The 20,641-nt window shown below is 39.3% G+C and overlaps 1 protein-coding gene across 1 annotated transcript; it reads right to left on the bottom strand.

Moving 5' to 3' along the window:
* Positions 1-9,135: 9,135 nt before the first annotated feature.
* On the bottom strand, positions 9,136-20,359 carry fxn (frataxin). Its single transcript, XM_067520299.1, has 6 exons — positions 20,179-20,359; positions 19,930-20,010; positions 19,397-19,488; positions 19,202-19,313; positions 14,952-15,049; positions 9,136-13,371 (listed from the first exon to the last, which is right to left on the bottom strand). The coding sequence occupies exons 1-6, from the start codon at positions 20,281-20,283 to the stop codon at positions 13,233-13,235; spliced, it is 627 nt and encodes a 208-aa protein (XP_067376400.1). The 5' UTR covers positions 20,284-20,359; the 3' UTR covers positions 9,136-13,232.
* Positions 20,360-20,641: the final 282 nt, after the last annotated feature.

The following is a 20,641-nucleotide window of genomic DNA, read 5'->3' as shown; positions in this document are numbered from 1 at the left end:
AATTGAAAGACTGATTATGTGTCGTCTCATTTTCAGTGAAAGCTGCTATTTTCTCAAATACATAGACACAGCTTATTTTTGGTGCTATATTTTATGTTGTTCAGAAACGTCTTCATTATCATCACGAACACACCCACTGTATTATTCATTTGGTCAGCCTCATGTCATCAAGCACACCCTCAAGTGTCCTTGATCTAAAAAGGACTAAATCCTTGCCTGCTGACCCTGTCAACCGACCTGTGGTAGCTAGAGAATAAATCTTAATTGTCATCACCCTCACCCCACTGACTCATCCCAACCCCATTCCTGTGTAAATACCATTTTTCTGGTTCCCTCTCCTTGACACTCTCCCCTGCAGAGTCATTAACAGCAGAGGATGTAAAGGTTCAGTATCACAAGGCTGCAGCTGCAATAGTGCTGTCTAGTCCCAACCTTGAAGTAATCATTGTTCTACTGTAGATGGTTCCATTCATACACTTGTCTTCAAGAGGGAGAGGGGGGCATCACAATTCGATTTTTAGTCCCGCTCTGGGATCTTCTGACCTTGAAAGAATGACACCGTTTTCCAAGGGCTCATTGGTTTCCTGCTGGTATAACAGAATTCTTACAAGTGTTCTTCAGATATTGTGCGTATTGAGACCATTATATTTTAGAGGTCTATGTGACAGTAAAATATGGTCTCGTGGTTGTTCGATCACAACTTTGGGAACAACAGCTCAGACACTGTAAATATTCTTTCAAGGCCCCCGTCCAACTCTGAGGTCCTGAATATTTTAAGAGGCCTCGTTGTATTAGGTGACTGACTGAATTTATATTAAGCATAAATAGTACAAAAATCCTCATTCAGACCAACTGTAAACCACTTTAAAATGACGTCTTCACTCATATAGATCTTGCTTCTTTTGGGTTTGAGTTTGGGTTGCACATGTAAATGAATGCCATGGAACTTCACTTTGATTTCCCTATATGCCGATATTCTCTATAAAATACCTCTCAACTTCTAGCTGAAAGACTCCCACATCACTTCAGTTCGGATTATGTCATCTTACTCCTCACGCTAAGAAGGTTGTAATCCTATCTAATCTGCTTTTTTCCAGAGCTGCTCCATCATCTGAACTCCTAATAATGAAAAACTCCTCCAGGTGATGTCATCTGGAGGAACTTTTTAGCTAGAAGCAGAGAAATATTTGAATACAGACTCAAAGCTTTTGAAAACCACTGAACTTATCTTGGTCACTTTGTAAAGTGAATCTTGTTTTTCTTCATACATACAGACACTGAAACCAATCATTTTCCATCGTACCATCATTTTTTAACTCTTATTCACAGACGAATAAGATTTTGCTAGAATTGTGTATGAAAGTCCCTGACACATCCCCACTCCATGTATTGCAGCGCTAATGTAAACCTACACTTCATTTTGTCATTGTGCAGTGCTTTGCCCTTAACTTGATTCTACAGATCATGTGAAAAGATCCTCAGAGGAAAATCTATTTTAGGTTGTGTTCCCTTGATTGACAGCTTTCTGTCACGGTCGGCCACGGCAGACTGCAGTTTCTGATGCTTCAGGGCAGCTCTGTATTCTTTGGCCAATGTAGGATTTATTTACTACAGTCACTGAAAAATTGGCAACACCTCACAATACAATAAAGGGCCAATGTTATGCACTGAACGTCAAAGGCGGCTGTCATGTTGTTTTCTAACACTTTTGTCTGGGATCATTTTGTGGGTTTTTTTTTGTTTTTTTTTGTCTCTTTAGGACAATTGTGTTTCTTTAACGACATCTCTTGTCTTCTCTGTGATAGTATTATTGGATGATTTAGATAAAGTCGAGCCCCAGAATAATAATATAGACCTGACATCAGCCTAATGAGTAGTTCCTAAAATACTGGGTAGATCTGATGAGTTACCAGAGAACATGCTGGGAGACATTACAGTAAATTAATGAGTCACTGGGTAATGATTGGTTCACGAGTACGTGTGCATCAGAACAACAACCGCTTTATTCATCAGTCCGTCCTGATTAACCGGGAATCAACCGCTGATCCTTCCTCACCCATAGCGCCTTGCTTCCTCTTCTGAGGTATAAATGTGGCAGCATTGGTGGGTAGCAGTGTGTACATGGTCAGGGGGAGATAGTGAATGGTGTGGCTCGTGAGTCACCTTAGGGTGCCATCTATCCTCGCAGCCAAATGTATAAATCGATAGAGGAACATTAATCTGTAAAAGCGCTCGCCGATAGCCCTGACAGGACATCGCTGATTAGAATAAGAAATATGGAACCACCCACCGCTGGCCAATGCTGCCACAAGCGTGAACACACACACACACACACACACACACACAGATATATGCATATTCATTAAATAAAAATGACATACCCCCCCCCACTTTCCTTCTATCTCTAGTCAGCCTTCAGTGCACAAAGAGCACCAGACACTCGCCTCTGTCTCCACGGTCAGCTGCTCTTAGACAACGTGTGAAGACGCCACTCACACTCAGCAAAGACAACAGTAGTCGAGATGAGATGAGCCAGAGAAGCTGTTCGTCTCTGACCGTCTGCTGAATCATAAATGTAAAAGGTCCATTTCACACACACAAACTTTTTATTTCCAAAGTGTCAGGTGTCCGTGTTCAACCCTAAAGGGGAAGTTGCTGAATTTTTTAATTGGATTTAAATAAATGCAGTGTTTCATTAAATATGGAAGTTCTGCTGGAGACCCAGGCCCGCAGGACAAAAGTCTCACTTATCAATGCTTCTACGAACACTGCAGCCGTGTCTATGCAATTACTCTGATGTTAAATAATGGATTAGAACCTGTATTGTCTTTTGCTCTGAATTAGAATAAGACAAAAAGTAACACAACATAAAAACAACATAAAGAATTTAAGGAACAAGGAAACTTATTCCATTCTTACATCCAGTGCTTGTACACAACCCAACTCCTCATTCATCTGTAGACATAGCAGTAACCTCAATTCTGGATCCTAATACCTGGATAATTGTCTGGTCAGAGTGAATTCATTTAAGTTTAAGTTAAATTAAAACACTGTTGCTTTTAGTTTTTTCCCTATAGGTTATTATTTCTCATTTTATATTCACCTATTTCATCATTTTCACCACCGGGTATTAATTTTTTTTTTTTTTTAACAACAGTATCAATTCCATAAAGGAACACGTAGACCTACTCATTTGACCAGATCTTGAGTCTACTTCATTCCTCTCTTACTGTGGCTTAGTTTTATATTGCAGTTACTTTTAGCATTACATGGATTTGATTAATGAGGCTGTTGAAGATATTAGGTTTCCACACTGTTGCCTTTGCTATCAGTATGTTGGTATCTGCGTGACCTTGCCACACCTTAGCTGTGGCTGAATTGATGCCTCTGGGCTGTGTTACAGTAATGACTGCCAGATAAACAGTGCAGGGATTGACGATGTCTTCCCTCAGCCATGTGTGTGGACAGAGGGGTTTGATTGCTTTATCGGTGAGAGATCCGCAGCACTCGCGCACCAACACCCAGCACTGAATCTAATACTGCTCCGGTCCTGAGGTAAATCCATCAATGTAGAGCACAAACACACACACACACACATTCACATATTACATTACATAAATATAAATAAGTCTTTGACTCTATAGGTGTCTTTCTTTTTCTGTCTCTCCTTAATTCTAATACACACACCCAAAGGATATCGGTCAATATCGATAAAATCAAGTGAAATATTTATAGTCCAATATCACAAAGGCTCACAGAGCTTTACAGTGTCGACATCATATACAAGTCATTGTCTGTGATTAGACCCTAGAATCAGATTAGCAAAAATCTCCCCCCAAAAAAACATAAACATGAAAAAAATGGTGGAAACCTCTGCAATGGAGATATGACTTACAGAGACATGCACTGGTTTTCTGAAAGTTTGAATAATCTCTCTGGCACGACAACATGGATTAAACCATTCTAGATGTACTGGGTTGCATGTTGAACCTGGCAATAGGTCCGATAGTCCCCACTGTAATCAATTCCCTTGCTGGACTCCAAAACCACACTATCAATAAATCTAATCGGCTCTAATCATCATCAGTCACCAAGTGTCAAAACGGACTTTCTATCTTTACCCCTAGATAAAACAGCAGCGCCTACTTCAATACGATGGAAGTCACTCAGGAAACTGCTCTTCATCCAGTGCGATGCTAACACATAGATTCTCAAACCTGTGGCTGTTATTTAGGGTAAAATTAGGAGAGATTCGATAAATGGGAAAGTAAAAAACCAAAACCAAAGGGGCCGTCGGCATGAGGTCACTATTACAGTAACCTCTTAGTGGCTGTAGGCCCAGAACAAAAAAATGTTGACCTGTTCTGCAAGGAGAAGAGCAAAATGGCCGATCAGATAAACGGCATCCATGGGAGCGGTTACAAGGAAATATCTGCCATCAGAAAGATATGTTACGTCTGCAGATTAAATGTGGCTGAGAGGAGAAGTGAAAGTCTTTCCCTCTCACATTCTAGCTGCGATGTCAAACAATCTTGACGTGCAAAAGTTGCTTCCATTGACGGCCGTTGTAATTTTTGAAATAGTCTGCAAAATCTCTGCAAATAGAAATAATGAGTACGAAATGTTACGCTTACAGAAAAAAACTGAGGATACGTCTAAAAAGTCGTCCTCTCTCTTTAGCAGTACGGTGGTGGAGTGGTTAGCACTGACACCTCACAGCTAGAAGGTCCCTGGTTCAAATCTCTGGGCCAACTGGGGCCTTTCGGTGTGGAGTTTGCATGTTGACCCCTGTGCTACAATCCAGAGAGCTACGTGTTAGGTTAGTTGCTGGTCAGTGTGAATAGTATCTGTCTGTCATAAAGTAGGATGAATTTCTTCAATTCAATGTGGACTTTTTCTAAATGTTTTAGCAATTTCTGTTGCCATGGAATCTCCAAACTATACTAAAGTCATAGCACACCAGTCATTGACCAAGCCGGTCAATTCGATGTCTACTTGGCCTGGGTGAACTAAATGCTACTATTAGCATGCTAACAGTTTGCTATAGTCACATTTTGCCAGGTGTTTAACAGGTTTACTGTCTTGCTTTGGACTAAACACAAGGTGGACTTGAGGTACATTTGCTTTTAGAGAACATAGCAGGACACTTTTCAACTAATGATGGTGCCAGACCACCAAAGATTTTAGGCTGTGTTCAATTTATGTTGAGGGGGGAATGAAAACATGTGAACCAAAGATAAAAACAATTCATCTCTTTGTCATTGAATTCTTTTAGCCTGGATCGTAATAAACCAACTGAGCAAGAAAAAAAAAAACCCCAAGGCTGCTGAGAAAAAGCCGTTTGGTTTCAGTTACAGTTGCATCGCAGTGGATTCTGTGAGTCAGTTTGCCAGATTGATAGATGGATGGATGGATGGTGGAGGAATAGAGAGTTTTTTTACTGATCCCTGGGGAAATTCGAGGAAGTGTAATTATTGGTAGTACGAAACAAAAGTTTGTAAGCCGCATGAAATGTTTTTTTTTTTTTTTTTTGTGGGAGCCATGGGAGTTTTCCTCGGATTGCTGGTTCTCCCTCCCTTCCAGCATTTGAGGTAATCCACACTAAATACAGCCCGAACACATCTGTATTGGATGCACAGAATGGAACAGACTCACCTGACGGACTAAAGAAAATCAGTTTATTTCACCCTAAAACAACGTAAACTGATTAAAGCAGCTGCACTTGTTTAAAAGAAAGAGCTTAGTATTCAAGCATGGAGATGCTGGTTAAAGCAGAATAAGAACACTCAAAAATAACCTTTGTGAACCATGTATGAACCCTGCACACCTCCTCTCTCCGCACACCACCGAATCCATAGCTGCTGCAAACTCGTATACTGGAAATGACTAAATGTGTACTGTACAGTACACTGGGCCATACCGCAATGGCAACACCAATCCAAAAAAATAACAGCTGAGTAAGTCAAACTTTGACAACACTGACACATTCCCGCACACACAAACACACACTTAATGCTTCGCACAGACACTATGCAGCATCCACAACAGACTCATGTGCATATGAGGCATCGTGTAATCAAGTAGTATCACATCTAACAGCAGCACCCCAGAGTCCCCAAGCCCTGCTGCTCCCTTGCTTTTCAGAGCACAGCAGCAGGGCGGTGGAGGTGGAGGAGATTGGACTCTACCTTGCCCTCGGTCCAGCAGAAACAGATGTTACTCGAGGTGCTCAGGATATCCGAAATGAAAGAGCAGACACCGAGACGCATGGTGATAAATGCCGGAGAGATACAGAGATAAGACACAGGGGCGACACAGAGACAGATGCAGGAGCTGTTGACAGAGTGGAGAGCGAGCAAGACTGAGGAGGGAGAAAAAGAGAGAGGGAGAAAGTGTAAAGAGAGAGAGAGAGAGAGAGGGAGAGGGAGAGGGAGCGAGGATGAGGAGGAGAGAGGGAGAAAGGGGAGAGATAAAAAGAGAGAGGGAGAAGGATGGCTGCTCTGCTACTGCTGCTGCATGCAAGACGTCTGTGAGTGTGTGCCTCTGTGCTGTGCCTGTACCTGTGCTGGCACAAGTGTGTGTGTGTGTGTGTGTGTGTGAGAGAGAGAGAGAGAGAGAGAGAGAGAGAGATAGAAAGCCAACAAGCACATGTTAAAATGAAACCTGTCCACACTCTTCTTCTGCTCTTCACACACACAAAAGACAAGAATATGAACCTTTTCACAACTATATTCAAGGAATAGTTCAGGATTTTTAAGCTGGTCTTAACAGAAACTTGAGTAATGTGACTGAAGGAATTTCAGTATATTCATGGTCGCTAAAAGTTTTCCTGCTTTCCAGTGTCTGCACGTGTTTCCATCAGGAAGGCAGCTACACTGAGACAAACGACGTCCTCCAAAATGCACCTCAGACTTACAGGACACTTCAGCGGTCACACACAAAATGTGTGTTTTTATAAAGACAAATTTTTTTTTTTTTTTTTTTTTTTTTTTTGAGCTTTTGTGGAGTAATATGATCCAATATGCTTCGTCCTGGGGGTCACAGAGTGAATCAGAAGAAGTTAACATCAGTCACAACTGGCAAAAGAAGCCAGTCGGTGGATCCCCACAAAAAAGCACAAGAAAAAGCACTAAATGCAGCATTTGTTAGTCTCATCTGGTCTGTTTTTTGGACGTTCCCTTTGTTTCCCTTGTGCTTTTATCTGGACTTTAGCCTGCATGTTTAGAACCATGGCTGTACCACCATCACCTCAGGTATTTAGCAAATATGCCTAAATTATTTGCATCCAACTACATGACTACAAAGGTAAATGATATGATTATGGATGATCTCTTTGGATCCAGCTCATTACTGTCCAGACATGTTAGCAGGTAAAAGTAGAGATGGGTAATTGATACTGTGCATGATGGGACCTTTCTGTCATTTTAAATTTTACATTCAAATATTAAAACCTCTTTGGCACTTTTAATATTGATTTGGGTTTATTTCAAAACTAAACATTTAATAAAATTCATAATTAAAAATGATCATTTTAAATGAAAAAACAATTACATTTGTAATAATATTAAAGAAAACTAAAATTACTTAATTTCAAAATAATGTTTTATTTATAAGTACTATATGCTGCTATTTGATCACATGTGCATCAAATTTTTGGGATTAAATTATTATGAATGTGATGCAATGCTTCTGTTTTCAGTGTTACAATGTTCTACACTTACTTGAAGGAATCACCGTGCACCCTCACACAACACATATGCAACGACGCACACGCATACATGCATACGACAGCAGCTCACCTTGCAGGTTTCCAGAGTTTGCGTGGCGGTGGGATCAGCTCTCTCTTGTTGAGGGGGGCGACTCCCAGGGCTGCCTGCATGATGGTGATGAACTTCTTATACTTCATGTTGCTGCTCAGCTGGGCTCTTGCAACACAGCAACACCACATCAGTCAATCAGTTGACATGACAACACCTCCACTTGCCTCCCCCCCCCCCCCCCCCTACGTCCAAGCCTTGTTGTCACTAGGTGTTTCTGGTTGCAGCGCTGATGAGTTGAGCATGTTGTCTGCAAGCTGAGTGCTGAGCAGAGGAGACAGAGCAGCAGTGGGGAAAAAAGCCAAAAGACAAAACAGCCATGTACTGATTTGTGTTGAAGCATTACTGTTACATAATTCACACAGAAAATCCCACCGCAGGAGGATAATAGTGGTACTAAGCCTCTGGGCGCTTAAAGTGGTAATCTGCCGCATCCCCCGCCCCCACCACCCCGCTTTGTTTTTTTCTCTTATTTTGTGTGGGGAAAACTTTGGCTCTCTGTCATATAACTTAAAGTTTTGTATCACTTTTTAAAAACAATTAAGATCAGACCAACAGATCAACTGTTTTATGGGTCCAGAGAAAGATACCTGGACCACCAGCGGCTGGAGTGGCTTTACATCTGGTGTCATCACTAAGAGAATCAATATGCTGTCGTAGTAAATATTCCTTTGCTCGATCCACCCTCAGTAACATTTTTAGCGGTCATGATGTTGTTAATGTGGTTTTAGAATTTAGAAATTAGCAACGACATTGTTTAGAAGTAAAGACATAGCTTGATACTAAGAGTCGTACAGTTTCCCCCACGGCTTCAGAGTGAGTTAGACTATAACAGCGTATTGTGTTGGGTAGTTTCAGCATCAGTGTGCTGGTGTAGCAGAAATCTGGTAAATCTGGTGGTAAAGGTGAACTCTGTTCCATTATTACTGATAGAAAAAAAAAGGTCACATACGTAGATACAAGGAACACACACACACACACACACACACACAGACTCATCTGTGGTTTGATCCTAATCATGGGCTCTGCAGGAGGGATGATGGGGCATTGATGGCTGTGTCATGGTTGCGTCATAAGCTTTTTTGACCTGGTTCATCTGTCACCGTAACAGCACATGGACAGCAGCATTGATCTCTGGGAAACTGAGTCACTTCAGGAAAAATGATGCGGTCAACAATGTATTAGCAAGAAAAAAAAGTCTTAAAAACACTTTGTTTCAGAGTTAGAGTTTTGTGCTTAAAACACTTTAATGCATGTACAGTTCCTAGTTCTTTAACCTGAACAAATAAATTGAGGCTCGTACTTCATCAATAACAAATTGAATTAAGTCAGTATGGATTTATTTGACTTGTTTATACTTAAACATCATTAATCAAACAATGTTCATTCACACACATATTATTATGTCATCAAATTACTGGATGTGTAGCCACACAAATGTTTATTTCAGACCAATGCATTTCTACTACACCAAACTAGATTATGAAACATGACCCAGTGGAATTTATGCCATATTTACAAGCTCAGTGGTGGAGGGCAGTCGAGATGCCACAATTTAAAAAATTGGGCAGAGACATTGTGCGAAAGCATGGTTTACCAGATCATACATCACTCATCTTATGAGGGCCAAGACAAGCCCAGCCGACAGCTGGTCGTCGGCCAAAATCCGACCGTTGGTGAGGGTCTATCAGTCGAGTTTTGGCACTGTGTCCCATACTGTTGGTGGCTTTTCAAAGCTGGTGCGGCATTAATACGTTTGCATAAAGCCTTGTATACAATCATAAATGTCGTTTTATTAACAATCTTCCACCAACAGTGGTACATGAAAAGTTTTATACATACAGATTATATGCACTTAATTCTTGCAGTGTACACAACATTTTACCTTATGAACACATACAGTACAACAGCAACGATGAAAATATTTACATCTTAATACACAAGAAAACTCACAGATACTAACATCCGAAACATAATTATCTAATCAAATTTCGTTTTATGAAGACATTTATAAATATCTGTATACACCAAGTGGGCTAAACTACAATTGGCTCCTTTGGTCTCAAAGGAATCAGTGACATTATTTATAATATAATCACAAACATTAGAATATTTGTAAACAGTGTATTTATAATCCTTTTTATATGCAGATTTGGAATTCCTTATTCATTTAATTTGATGCCATTTCTCTGGGTGTTGAGTGTTGGCAAGTATTATTATTCCATTCATTTTGCCTTTCCAATTATGGGATGTCTTTGTAGATAGTGGGAGCATTTCATTTTCAATTATTATTCTATTTGTACATTGTATAATTGTAGCTATCTGTGTGGTGTAACGTTACTCTTTAGATTTGGATACTTTTATCCTTTTTTTAAATGTTCCAAAACAAACTTGCACTTCGCACATTCAGGCCTAGTTCCTAAAAACCTGTTAAATAAAAAAACCAAAATGTCTTAAGAAATAATTCCTGGTTAATTCTTTATTTGTTGCTATGTGTGCAAACTATTAAAACCCAATGATTAAGCACTTACTTTTACTCATTAGTTAATTGTTTTGTCAAGACAAGCTGGTTGCAGACAAAGAGGACAGACTTCTTACATTGACAGGAGGCAGTGGATATCAGTGGACAGGCAGTGGAAGAGTCTTCAGAAAAGAATGGTTAGGGTTTGGGTAATATGGTCACGTTTGAAGAGTGAATGCCAATTTTTAAGGCAGCAGGACCCAAGGAGATTAACTTTGTGCACCCTGAATTACTCATAAAATATGAGTAACAATCTGCAATTACTTCATTTTGTATCAACAAATGTGCAGTAAGTGATGATAGTGGGTTGTTAGTGGTTGTTGTGGTTCCTCATTACTGATTGGAGTTTTTTTGCCTGAATTCACAATTAAGGTCTGGTGGCTTTTCTCTATAATGTAAAGTCTTGACCAAACCATGTGATTGGTCTGCTTTCACACACACACACACACACACACACACACACGCTAGCAGGTGCCATGCAAGGGGCCGGCCTGACCCACCGGGAGCAATTGCTGTGATTCATGGAAGGTTGAGTGGGTTTAAATAATTTTAGTTATGAATTTGCACCATTGAAAAAGGAAATTACAAACCACCAAACAAAAAAACAAACAAACAAAAACATCACCTTGTTGCATTAGTGATAGTGATGCACATATAGCCAAGTGTCTTAAAAACAGAGTGAGGTGCCCACATGGTGTTTCCTCCTGTATACATACAGGCCATCTACAGGTATCTTTTAAAAACCCCTTGGGGATAAGGCCTGTGCAAAAAAGTATTTAGTTTATGTAAAGCTAAAAGGAGGCTTCAATAGTCTGACTTTATTACATTAAGCAGATTTCTTCTTTTTAGTAGATCTCCTCATTGTGCTTCCATGTTGAGCTGCAGGAGAAAAAAAACAAATGAACCCAAAATAAAAGATGGCAACTCTGGAAGATAACAACTTCATGTCACTAATTTAAAAGGTTGAAGCCTTTTATTGATTCCACATTTACTGTTTAAGTTGTTTTTGTACATATGGTGGACTGTGGATTTTGGCCCCTATCACTTACATTGGAAGCATCTTCTGCAGGACTCTTCATAGGATGATTAATTAAAGCAAGTCAAAGGGAGTGGAAAAACTACTCATACACTTGAGTATAGCAATATTTGTGATTTTGTAACGATACAAAACCATTTTTTAACAGTTCCCAGAAGAAAAAGAAAAATTCAATGGAGCACAGACATTCATTTTGTTCTGTGTTTAAGCCCTGGATAGATACTAGATACATTTTTCTGCTGCTCAGTTTGCATAATGAGTAAACTTTTTTAAACTTAGATTTTATGCATACGATGGTGCATTACTGTGAAATTATTTTATTTACATGGCAATATTTTCAATTGCATATTTAGTGCTACAGGATCATCTGCTGTTGTCTTTGAAGTGTGTTAAAGTGCCACTTGTCGGCCAGCAGTAGGTCTTCGCTGCTCCTTCTTGGATGTTGGCTTGGTGTGTCGTGGATCGTAAGACGCACTTGTAAAAATGTCAGTTTTGACCTTTAAAGACTTTAAAACTGTTTAAAATACAAACTGCTTTTCTGCCGCATATTTATATATTTAGTAGCCCATAATTATATACAGTAACCCAACGACGAACAGTTTAAACACCTTGACGAAGTGGAATGAAATATGAAAAATGTGGCCTTTATTCTATTTAATAGTCATCAACTTATAATTATCTTTATTAATCTAACATCTCCCAATCTGTTATTCATGATAAACTATTCATTTACAATTTATTGATTAGGTCTTTCCTCATTTATTCCTCAGTAACTACTAACGTTTTAGCCTTAAAGCCAATTCATTATTTCCTTCTCTTCCTTTTCTGTGCGTCAAACACACAGTAGCATCAGTGACATGAATCTCTCTACCCCCCAAAGTCAGTGAAAGCTGCATGAGCAGTGTGACGACCACATGTGGCAGAACAGTGACAAGTGAATAATAAGTTATAATAAAATAATTGTTTCACGTAACAAAGTCATTCAACACTTACTTTAACATCTCAAACACAACAGCCCTATGCAACCAACTTATAAAGTGGTCACATATATTGTTCCAGGAGTATCTGGTTGTAGATGAAGATGGCTGACTAATGACCTAAACATAATGTTTATGACAATTTATTACATTTTTGATTTTAGCAGAGGATGCTCCTTGAGACAAAGATAATTAGGGTTTGCAAAAAAGTTAGGTGGTTAGGATAAGAGTGGGTCAAGGCAATGAGCTTTCAGATTACTTAGCTGTGAATTGGCGCTATATAAATAAAGTTGAATTGAATTGAATTAGAAACACTAAGTTCTGGAAAAAGTTGCAAACTTCCAACGTCCAAAGTTAAAAGTCAGCCATCTTGTCGGTACGGTCTGATCTCTGTTGTTTTGTTTCTCTTTTTGTTCAGCCAAATACAACAAACCTACATTCTCTTCTTAAATTGTCAAGAGTTGCCATCACGTTGTGTATTGCACTAATAGAATAGAATTTCCAGAACACGTCTTTGCAAGAGCCAGAAGAAAGTGCGAATTGAGATTTACCCAGTTTTGGTTTGAAACTTTTAAAACTAAAAAAAAAAAAAAGACATCACTGTACTATGTCACTTCTGAGGCTGCATTGTAAATATAAATATCCTTGTTGTAATGCGTCTCATATTGCTTATCGCTGACATGGGGGATGTGTCTAATGTACAGCTGTATGTGTTTGGAGCCATTATAAAAAAACAAAAACAAATGACCGCTCACATACTGTATATACATCACGTTATATACAACTGTTCTCCTGAGATCTGACACTGAGGAGCTGCACAAACATTTCCTGTCTCCTTGGCTCCCACATGTTGGGACAATGTCATCAGTTGGTGTGAGTTCTCAGGAATAAGGCAGGTCAGACAGGTCCACGTTTGTACTGAAGATGGTGGAAAACTCTTTGGAAAGCAGCTGGTGGAGGCTAATACCATCATGAGTGTAAACCCAGTGTTTACCTGTCCAGTCATAGCGCTTGGGCCCACTGCAAACACAGGAGCAGAAAATTAAATTCACCGATTTCATGTCAGGACTATAAGAGGAAAAGAATACTTTTGTTTTTTGTAAGACCTCAAAAGAGACACCCCCAACCACCAGTTTGAGAAAGTCAATAGTCTGAAATCACATGACCATGTACCCAGTCCAAATATGTGACCGATAATTCTCATGAGCTAATTTCTCTATGGGGCATAAAGTATTAGGTATAAGTTTAATATCCCCAAGTACATTGTATTCGTGTTTTGATTCACCAATGGATCTGTATTAAATGTAGGTCTCAACAAAACAAGCATAGAACAACCTCTATAATTTATATGAAAGATGCGTGTTCTTATATTCTATATAAACCTCTATTATTGATAATCTTTCAGTCTGAGATTGGAAGGGTAGTGATCTTGCATCTCCATCTCATCTGACCCTTGGACAACAACAAATACTTGTCAGTAAAATGTTCCAGTACTTTTGTACATATAAAATGTGGGATATGTAATACTAGGGAGGGGGGATTCTGAAATCCAGTGCGATCACAGTCAGTAGCTGCCAGATATCACTTACTCATCGCTTAAAATTACACTTACTCATTTCGCCCTGTTTTAACAAATGTTAAACAACCAACTGTGCGTAAAGCTGAAGAAGCACCTAGCAATGCAGTGGCAGTGCAGTACTACTGATGTTTGGCAGCTTGTGCTACCCAAAGCCAAATACATGAGTTGGCAGCGTGGGTGTCCCAGGCCACGCTGAAGGCCTTTCCTTTGGTTCCTGATGTAATGCTGACTACAAATGCTTTATTTATGAAGATTAGAAAGATGGAGACACCATCTGGGGACAGTTGCAACACGATTTTTCAGCTTTTGTCTAATATAATGTGACATGAGCGTTGACATTAACTGCTGCATCAAAACTTTGATTTTGTGTCTTATTCTGTGTCAAAAGTTCTTTTGGGAGCTTTAGCCTAAACTTTTAAATTTAAAGTTGAAATTTAGACATATAGTGCCTTAAAAAAATATTCGTACCTCTTGAACCTTTTTCATTTTGTCACTTTTAGTACATAAAATGGTTAAAGTCAGCTCCATCTTTTCCAGCTGTTACTTTTGTCTTATACAAAAGTCTTTACAGTAACACAGTTCATCTTTCTAAAAATGTATTACTAGAACTTTAGTCACACTTTTCGCATTGGAAATAGTCTTTTTTAAAGCATTTGCCTTGCAAAAGGATTTATTCCCCCTAAAATTACAACCACAAAGATAAATGTATTTTATTGGGATGTTTTGTTGTTTTTGTTGTTGTTACAATATTGTTTAATGTGAAGGTCAAATTTGCCTTATAAATGGAAAAGATGTCTTTAACCTTAGCTTTTAAATTGTGAAGTATGGATTCCGATGCCTGCACGGTTTTCAAAATATCGGTTTAGTACAATGTAGAAAAAATGTTTTAGGTTGTTTTTGCAGGTATTTGCTGTTGTTAAATTAACAAGTATATCTCAGGCTTCTGCTAGAAACCTGAGCTGTCATGGCAGAAACAGACCAACATGTGTTTCTGTCACCGTTGGGGTGTGGAGCCACTTGCCTGGTCGGAGAAGAAAGCCAGATCTGTCTGTTTGGGGTCTGTTTGTTGATGACATAGGTGCCGTGGCCCCCGCCCACCTTCACTGTCAATACACCACTCTGTTTGTGAACATATACACACACACACACACACACACACACACACACACACACACACACACACACAATCCAAAATGAAAACAGCAGTCAGGTGTGGTTACCGTAGCTTAGCATAAAGACTGGCAGCAGATGAATAAACAGCTCTGTGTGCAAAATATACCAATACTAACTAATGCTCAATGGCAAACAACGAACAAATGTCCCATTTATTATATGAAGAAACTAATTTAAACATGATTTATGAATACAGAGTGAGGGATGTGTTAAGCAGTTCTTTTAAGCAAGTTAAAATCTTATTTATTGAACCAACTTAGCAAGAGGAACCATAACCAGAAGAAGCAGGATGAGGTTAGAAACTAAAGTAAAAAGATGACTTCTTCCACAATAATTTCTTCCAACAGAGACCCTCTGCAGTGTGTAATGCTGCTCCAGGCTCTCATTTAACAGGCCACAGCTCTCTTCATTCTGCTGTGTGTGTGTGTGTGTGTGTGTTAGGCCCCATGTGTCACTGCAGCCAATTGAAAAAGGGGATCAGCTGCCAAGACTTGAACACTGTTCAATCACTCGTTTTAGCTGCACTGCCTAAAATATGAATTGCACGTGCAGCAGTTGTCAAGCTTGGCATCGATAAAAACACGCTGACATATATAAACAACAACCCCCTCTGCAGGGAACCTGCTAGTGATATGTCAATCTGAACAGGACACGACAGGCTTCAAAGCTAGCGCTACTAAAAATGGAATCAAATTCGATGGATGCAAATTAAACAGGGCTGAAATGTACAACCCCCATGTCCAGAAAAATAAGGTAACTGTGTAAAATCTAAATATAAAAAGGAGAGCGCAATTATTTGCAAATCATTTAAAACCTATTTTTCATTTTAAATTATACAAGGATACCATGGTGAATCTAAGAATTCTGGCTGTTTATAAAAATGTTTGCTTCTTCTAAATTTGACACCAGAAATATGTTTCAAAAAAGTTGGGAAACGACGTGTTTACCTGTGTGTTGCATCACTTCCTCTTTTAACAACACTGTTTGTGAATCGAGGAGACCAATTGCTTTAATTTGGGGGAAACAACAAAACAAGTCCCACTATTACTTGATATAGGATTTCATCTGCTCCATTTATCAAAAATAGGTTTCAAATGCAAAAGCACTGCATTGTCTTCGCAGTACACGGACACTTGTCAATATTGATATGTGTAGTGTCCCTGTGGAGCATGGAGTTACAAATATAAATGCTTATGGAGAGTGATGGCTGTTAATGCAACTGTACATCCATGCGTCCCTACAACTTATTAAGGAAGGCAACCTTAAACATGTAGACTTTACATGTTATATTAGTTTCTCTTGCAACATATTTGTTTAGGTCATATATTAAAACAGTCTGACTATTTCTGAAGACTAGCGAAGAGATGAGACCAGCAATGTTGTACGGCTTAGAGACAGTGGTACTTTTACTTCAAAGTGTGGTACTTCTACTGGGCAAGAAATTAGAAAACAGCAGTGAGCCGAGCGACAGGCCGTGTCTGAAAGGCATTTGTGTAGCACGAGTTGTGGGCTGTTTACAAATCGTATATAGATACAGGTTCTGCACAGTGACTGGTCTCAATGACACTTATGTAGCAAGTGGGGTGGCAGTGGCGTAGTGGGTAGAGTGACCACCTACTGACCTTAGGGTTGGAGGTTTGCGCCCCGCAGTTCCCAACCACATGTCGAAGTGTGACTAGGCAAGACACGGAACCCCCAGTAGCCCATCTCCCCAGGTTTCTAATCAGCTATTTTCAACAGTGCATGTGCATAACAAAAGGCTGCAAACAGGACAACAGAAGGGGGGTCAATCATGCTCAGCCATGGTACAAGGTAACTGTGCCTAGTGAGATTTTGACCTTTAATACAACGAAGCATCATTCCATGTAATGATCTCTCCTTTCATCCAATCCATCCACTGCTTTCTCTATCTGGACTTATCATACACATACACGCTAAAAAGCCAATTAGAAACCTGGTTACATGTTTACGCGTCAAAGAAATCTGTGTTGTCCAGCAAATATCTCCCTTACAGTAATTACATTTCTCATTTCACTGTAGCCAGTCATCACTTATTTTCCTGGTAATCCATTTAAATTTTTTTCCACAGATTTATGTCAAATTGATGGAAAATTTTCACCAGAACTCACACAGTGCTGTGCAGATGCAGAGCAGTTAGACTGCTGACCCTTGTCCAAGCCACCAGGTACTGTTAATGTTTATGCAGTAAATCATCAAGGTTTAACAAACCTGTTGAATAGATGTCATAGATGTTTGTTAACATTTATTACATCCCCCTAAAAGTCTTTTAATATAGCTACAGTAAGCGCAGAATTCTGATTCCCTTAGTGATGACACATTCCTGCTGGAAACTTTTCTTTTGCCATTAATCTACTATTGAACAGCTCCCCTTAGTGGAGGCTCATACTCTCTACCAATTACTCCTGGCCTGCACCTAACTCCTTTCTATTGGTTTAACAGGTCAATTGTGTCTATACACCTTGGACCCTCTGAACTGCCGTTATAAAAACAGATGGTTGGCTGCTGTTTCTGTTTCAGTTAGAGAAAGACAGCTAATACTAATAAATTCCTACTGATTCCTGCTTTTGAAATGTATGTTGATTAATGAGATGATGAAGCAAAGATACAGATCTGAGTGGTCTCTGAAAATGGAAGTTATGCAATGGCATTTGGGCTTGTGTTTTGTTAGTTAAAAATGATTCACTTTACATCCAAGTAGCTTCTTCTTCTATTTGAATACAGTATTTCAACACTTTTGACACCATGGAACTGGTAACTACAGCAATCACTTGTTGCAATTTTAACTCATGCAATGTCCTCAGTCATCTCAACAGCTAAACCAAACTCAAACTACAACCCCAATTCAAAAAAGGTTGGGACGACGTGCAAAACGTAAATAAAAACAGAATGTAATGATTTGCAAATCTCATCGACCCATATTTTAACAATAACAAAACATAAACGACATATCGGATGTTGAAACTGAGATATTTTACCATTTCATGGAAAATATTAGCTCATTTTGAATTTGATGGCAGCAACATATTTGAAAAAAGCTGGAACAGGGGCAACAAAAGGCTGGAAAAGAAATAGCTTCAAATAGAAAACAAGAGAGGACCTTTGGTAACTAATTAGGTTAATTGGAAACAGGTCAGTAACGTGACTGAGTATAAAAGGAGCATTTCAGAAAAATGTCCCTCAATGTAAACTTAGGAAGACTTTGAAGATCCCACCATATACGGTATAGAGTATCATCAAAAGATTCAGAGACTCAGGAGGAATCTCTGTGCGCAAGGAACAAGGCCCAATCAAAACTGGATGAGAAAACTGTTCTGTGGTCAGATGTAACTGAAACTAGAAATTTGTTTGGGAAAACATGGGCACTGTGTCCTGCAGACTAAAGAGGAGAGAGACCATCCAGCTTGTTATCAGAGGACAGTTTAAAAGCCTGCATCTCGGATGGTATGGGGGTGCATTAATGCCTATGGTGTGGGCAGCTTACACATCTGGAAAGGCTCCAACAATGGTGAAAACTACATAGAGGTTTGAAAGCAACATAAGCTCCCATCCAGACAACGACTCTTTCAGGGAAAGACTTGCATATTTCAGCAAGACAATGCTAAAGCACATACTGCATCAATCACAACAGCATGGCTTCAAAGGAGAAGAGTCTGGGTGCTGAATTGGCCTGCCTGCAGTGTAGACCTTCACCAATAGAAACCATTTGGCACATCATAAAACAAAAACATCAGACAACAAAGGCCCAGGACTGTTGAGCAGCTAGAATCCTGCATCAAAGAATGGGACAACATTCCTCTCGTAAAAACTCCAGCAGCTGGTCTCTTAATTTTCCAAAAAGGGGATGCTACACAATGGTAAACATCTCCATATTCCAACTTTTTGAGATGTGTTGCTGCCATCAAATTCAAAATGGACTAATATTTTCAATTAATTGGTAAAATATCTTAGTTTTAACATCCGATATGTTTATGTTCTATTGTGGATAACAACAAGCCTGATTCTGATTAATTGAGTAAGCGCCATTTCAAATTGTGCAACCAAAAAAAATTAAACTGTATATAAACTTGTCTGACTTACGGAAAAGACCACATCATAGTCAGCTAGAGTGAAGGGTTCATCTGTCAGGTCTTCAAAATATTCAGCCAGAGCATCCAGTGTCTCATCTGCCAGCTTTTCATACTCCAACTCACTTCCACAAAGAGACATAGATTTTTTTACATTAGTTCAATCATTCAGTGGTGGCTAATAAGAAGAAAATCAACAGTGGGTTACCTAATTTGCACGGAGGTGGGCTTCTCCAGCCTCGGTGAAGCCAGATGGATATTTCTCCTCCATCTATCACCACAAACTCTGCTTTTCAACAACTGAAAAAAAAAAACTGTGTTCAGTACTCCAGTACATTTGACAGCTTTGGTTATTAGTTACAGGTATAGATTCCTATTAAAAAACACATCTGGTGTATTAGCTCCAACTTTATCAGCTGTTTTCCTTCCACACCAAAGTGTCCTTTTTCAAAACAATTACTTTTTTTTAATTCCATATTTGCCAACTCTAAATGGCGGATTATTTGTATACATAACCGTAAGTAATCTTTAAAGTAAGTAATCTTGACCAGTACTGACAAACCTTTGTTAATTGTTGCAAGTCAGTTTAAACGATGTGTGACAGTTCGTTTCATTACTGTAACCTTCGTATGTAGCAGCATGGAGCAAAGCCCCATTATATATAATTATAATTATTATACAATTAAACATGTGTTACGCTGCATTTCAACAACTGTCAAATGGGTGGGAAACAAAACTCACTCTGTCTGGAGGTCGATACATTGGCTGCAGGTTATGTTGAGGAAACGAACAAACCCCCGGAAAATGAGACAAGCGTCGGAGCTGGAATATCAAATAATAATAATTAATACGGTAATAGACTTAGTGTAAAAGAACTTTGTGACTGAACGACAGTTAATTAGGTTAAAGTGAGCTGAGTGCTACTTCTAGCTAATATTAGCCAACTGCAAAACACATAACATCGTCTTTGTTTAGCAACGACGTCGCTACCTGACTAGAGAAGTTCCTGAACCTCTGCGCTGTAACCATGTTGAGCTGCATGTTCAAGTGACGTATCTGGGAATAAATACACGGAGTTTTAGTGAAGAGCTGCATGGTAAAACGGACACCAGCAAATTGCCTTGGTTAACTTTCCAGAGTGTCCTGAGAGTCCGTGTCCTTCTTCTTCTTCTTCCTCTTCCTCTTAGCGCTCATTGGCTTTCCTTACCGCCATCTGCTGTACGGGAGCGAGTCCAGTTGTCTACGCACTTTAATTTTATTTTTATAATTTTATTTTTAGTTTTATTATTATTTGTCTTTATTGTCACTCTGCTCTGACAGGTTTTCATTTGTTATAATGCTACTTAACCACTTCTTTCTTATGCCCTAAACCCGACCAACCCACTCCACATACATGGCCAACCTGACTTTAGGTTCACAGTTACTCTACAGTACAAATTCCCTGCAAATCACA

Source organism: Channa argus, chromosome 11 (genome assembly GCF_033026475.1).
Source record: "Channa argus isolate prfri chromosome 11, Channa argus male v1.0, whole genome shotgun sequence".
NCBI classification, from domain to species: Eukaryota; Metazoa; Chordata; class Actinopteri; order Anabantiformes; family Channidae; genus Channa; species Channa argus.
This window is presented reverse-complemented; position numbering and strand designations above follow the sequence as displayed.

Coding starts and splice junctions, on each gene's coding strand:
- fxn (XM_067520299.1), bottom strand. CDS start 20,283: ATGCAGCTCTTCACTAAAACTCCGTGTATTTATTCCCAGATACGTCAC. Junction 19,489..19,929: donor TGTATCGACCTCCAGACAGA/GTGAGTTTTGTT, acceptor TTTTTTTTTCAG/TTGTTGAAAAGCAGAGTTTG. Junction 19,314..19,396: donor CCCACCTCCGTGCAAATTAG/GTAACCCACTGT, acceptor TCTTTGTGGAAG/TGAGTTGGAGTATGAAAAGC.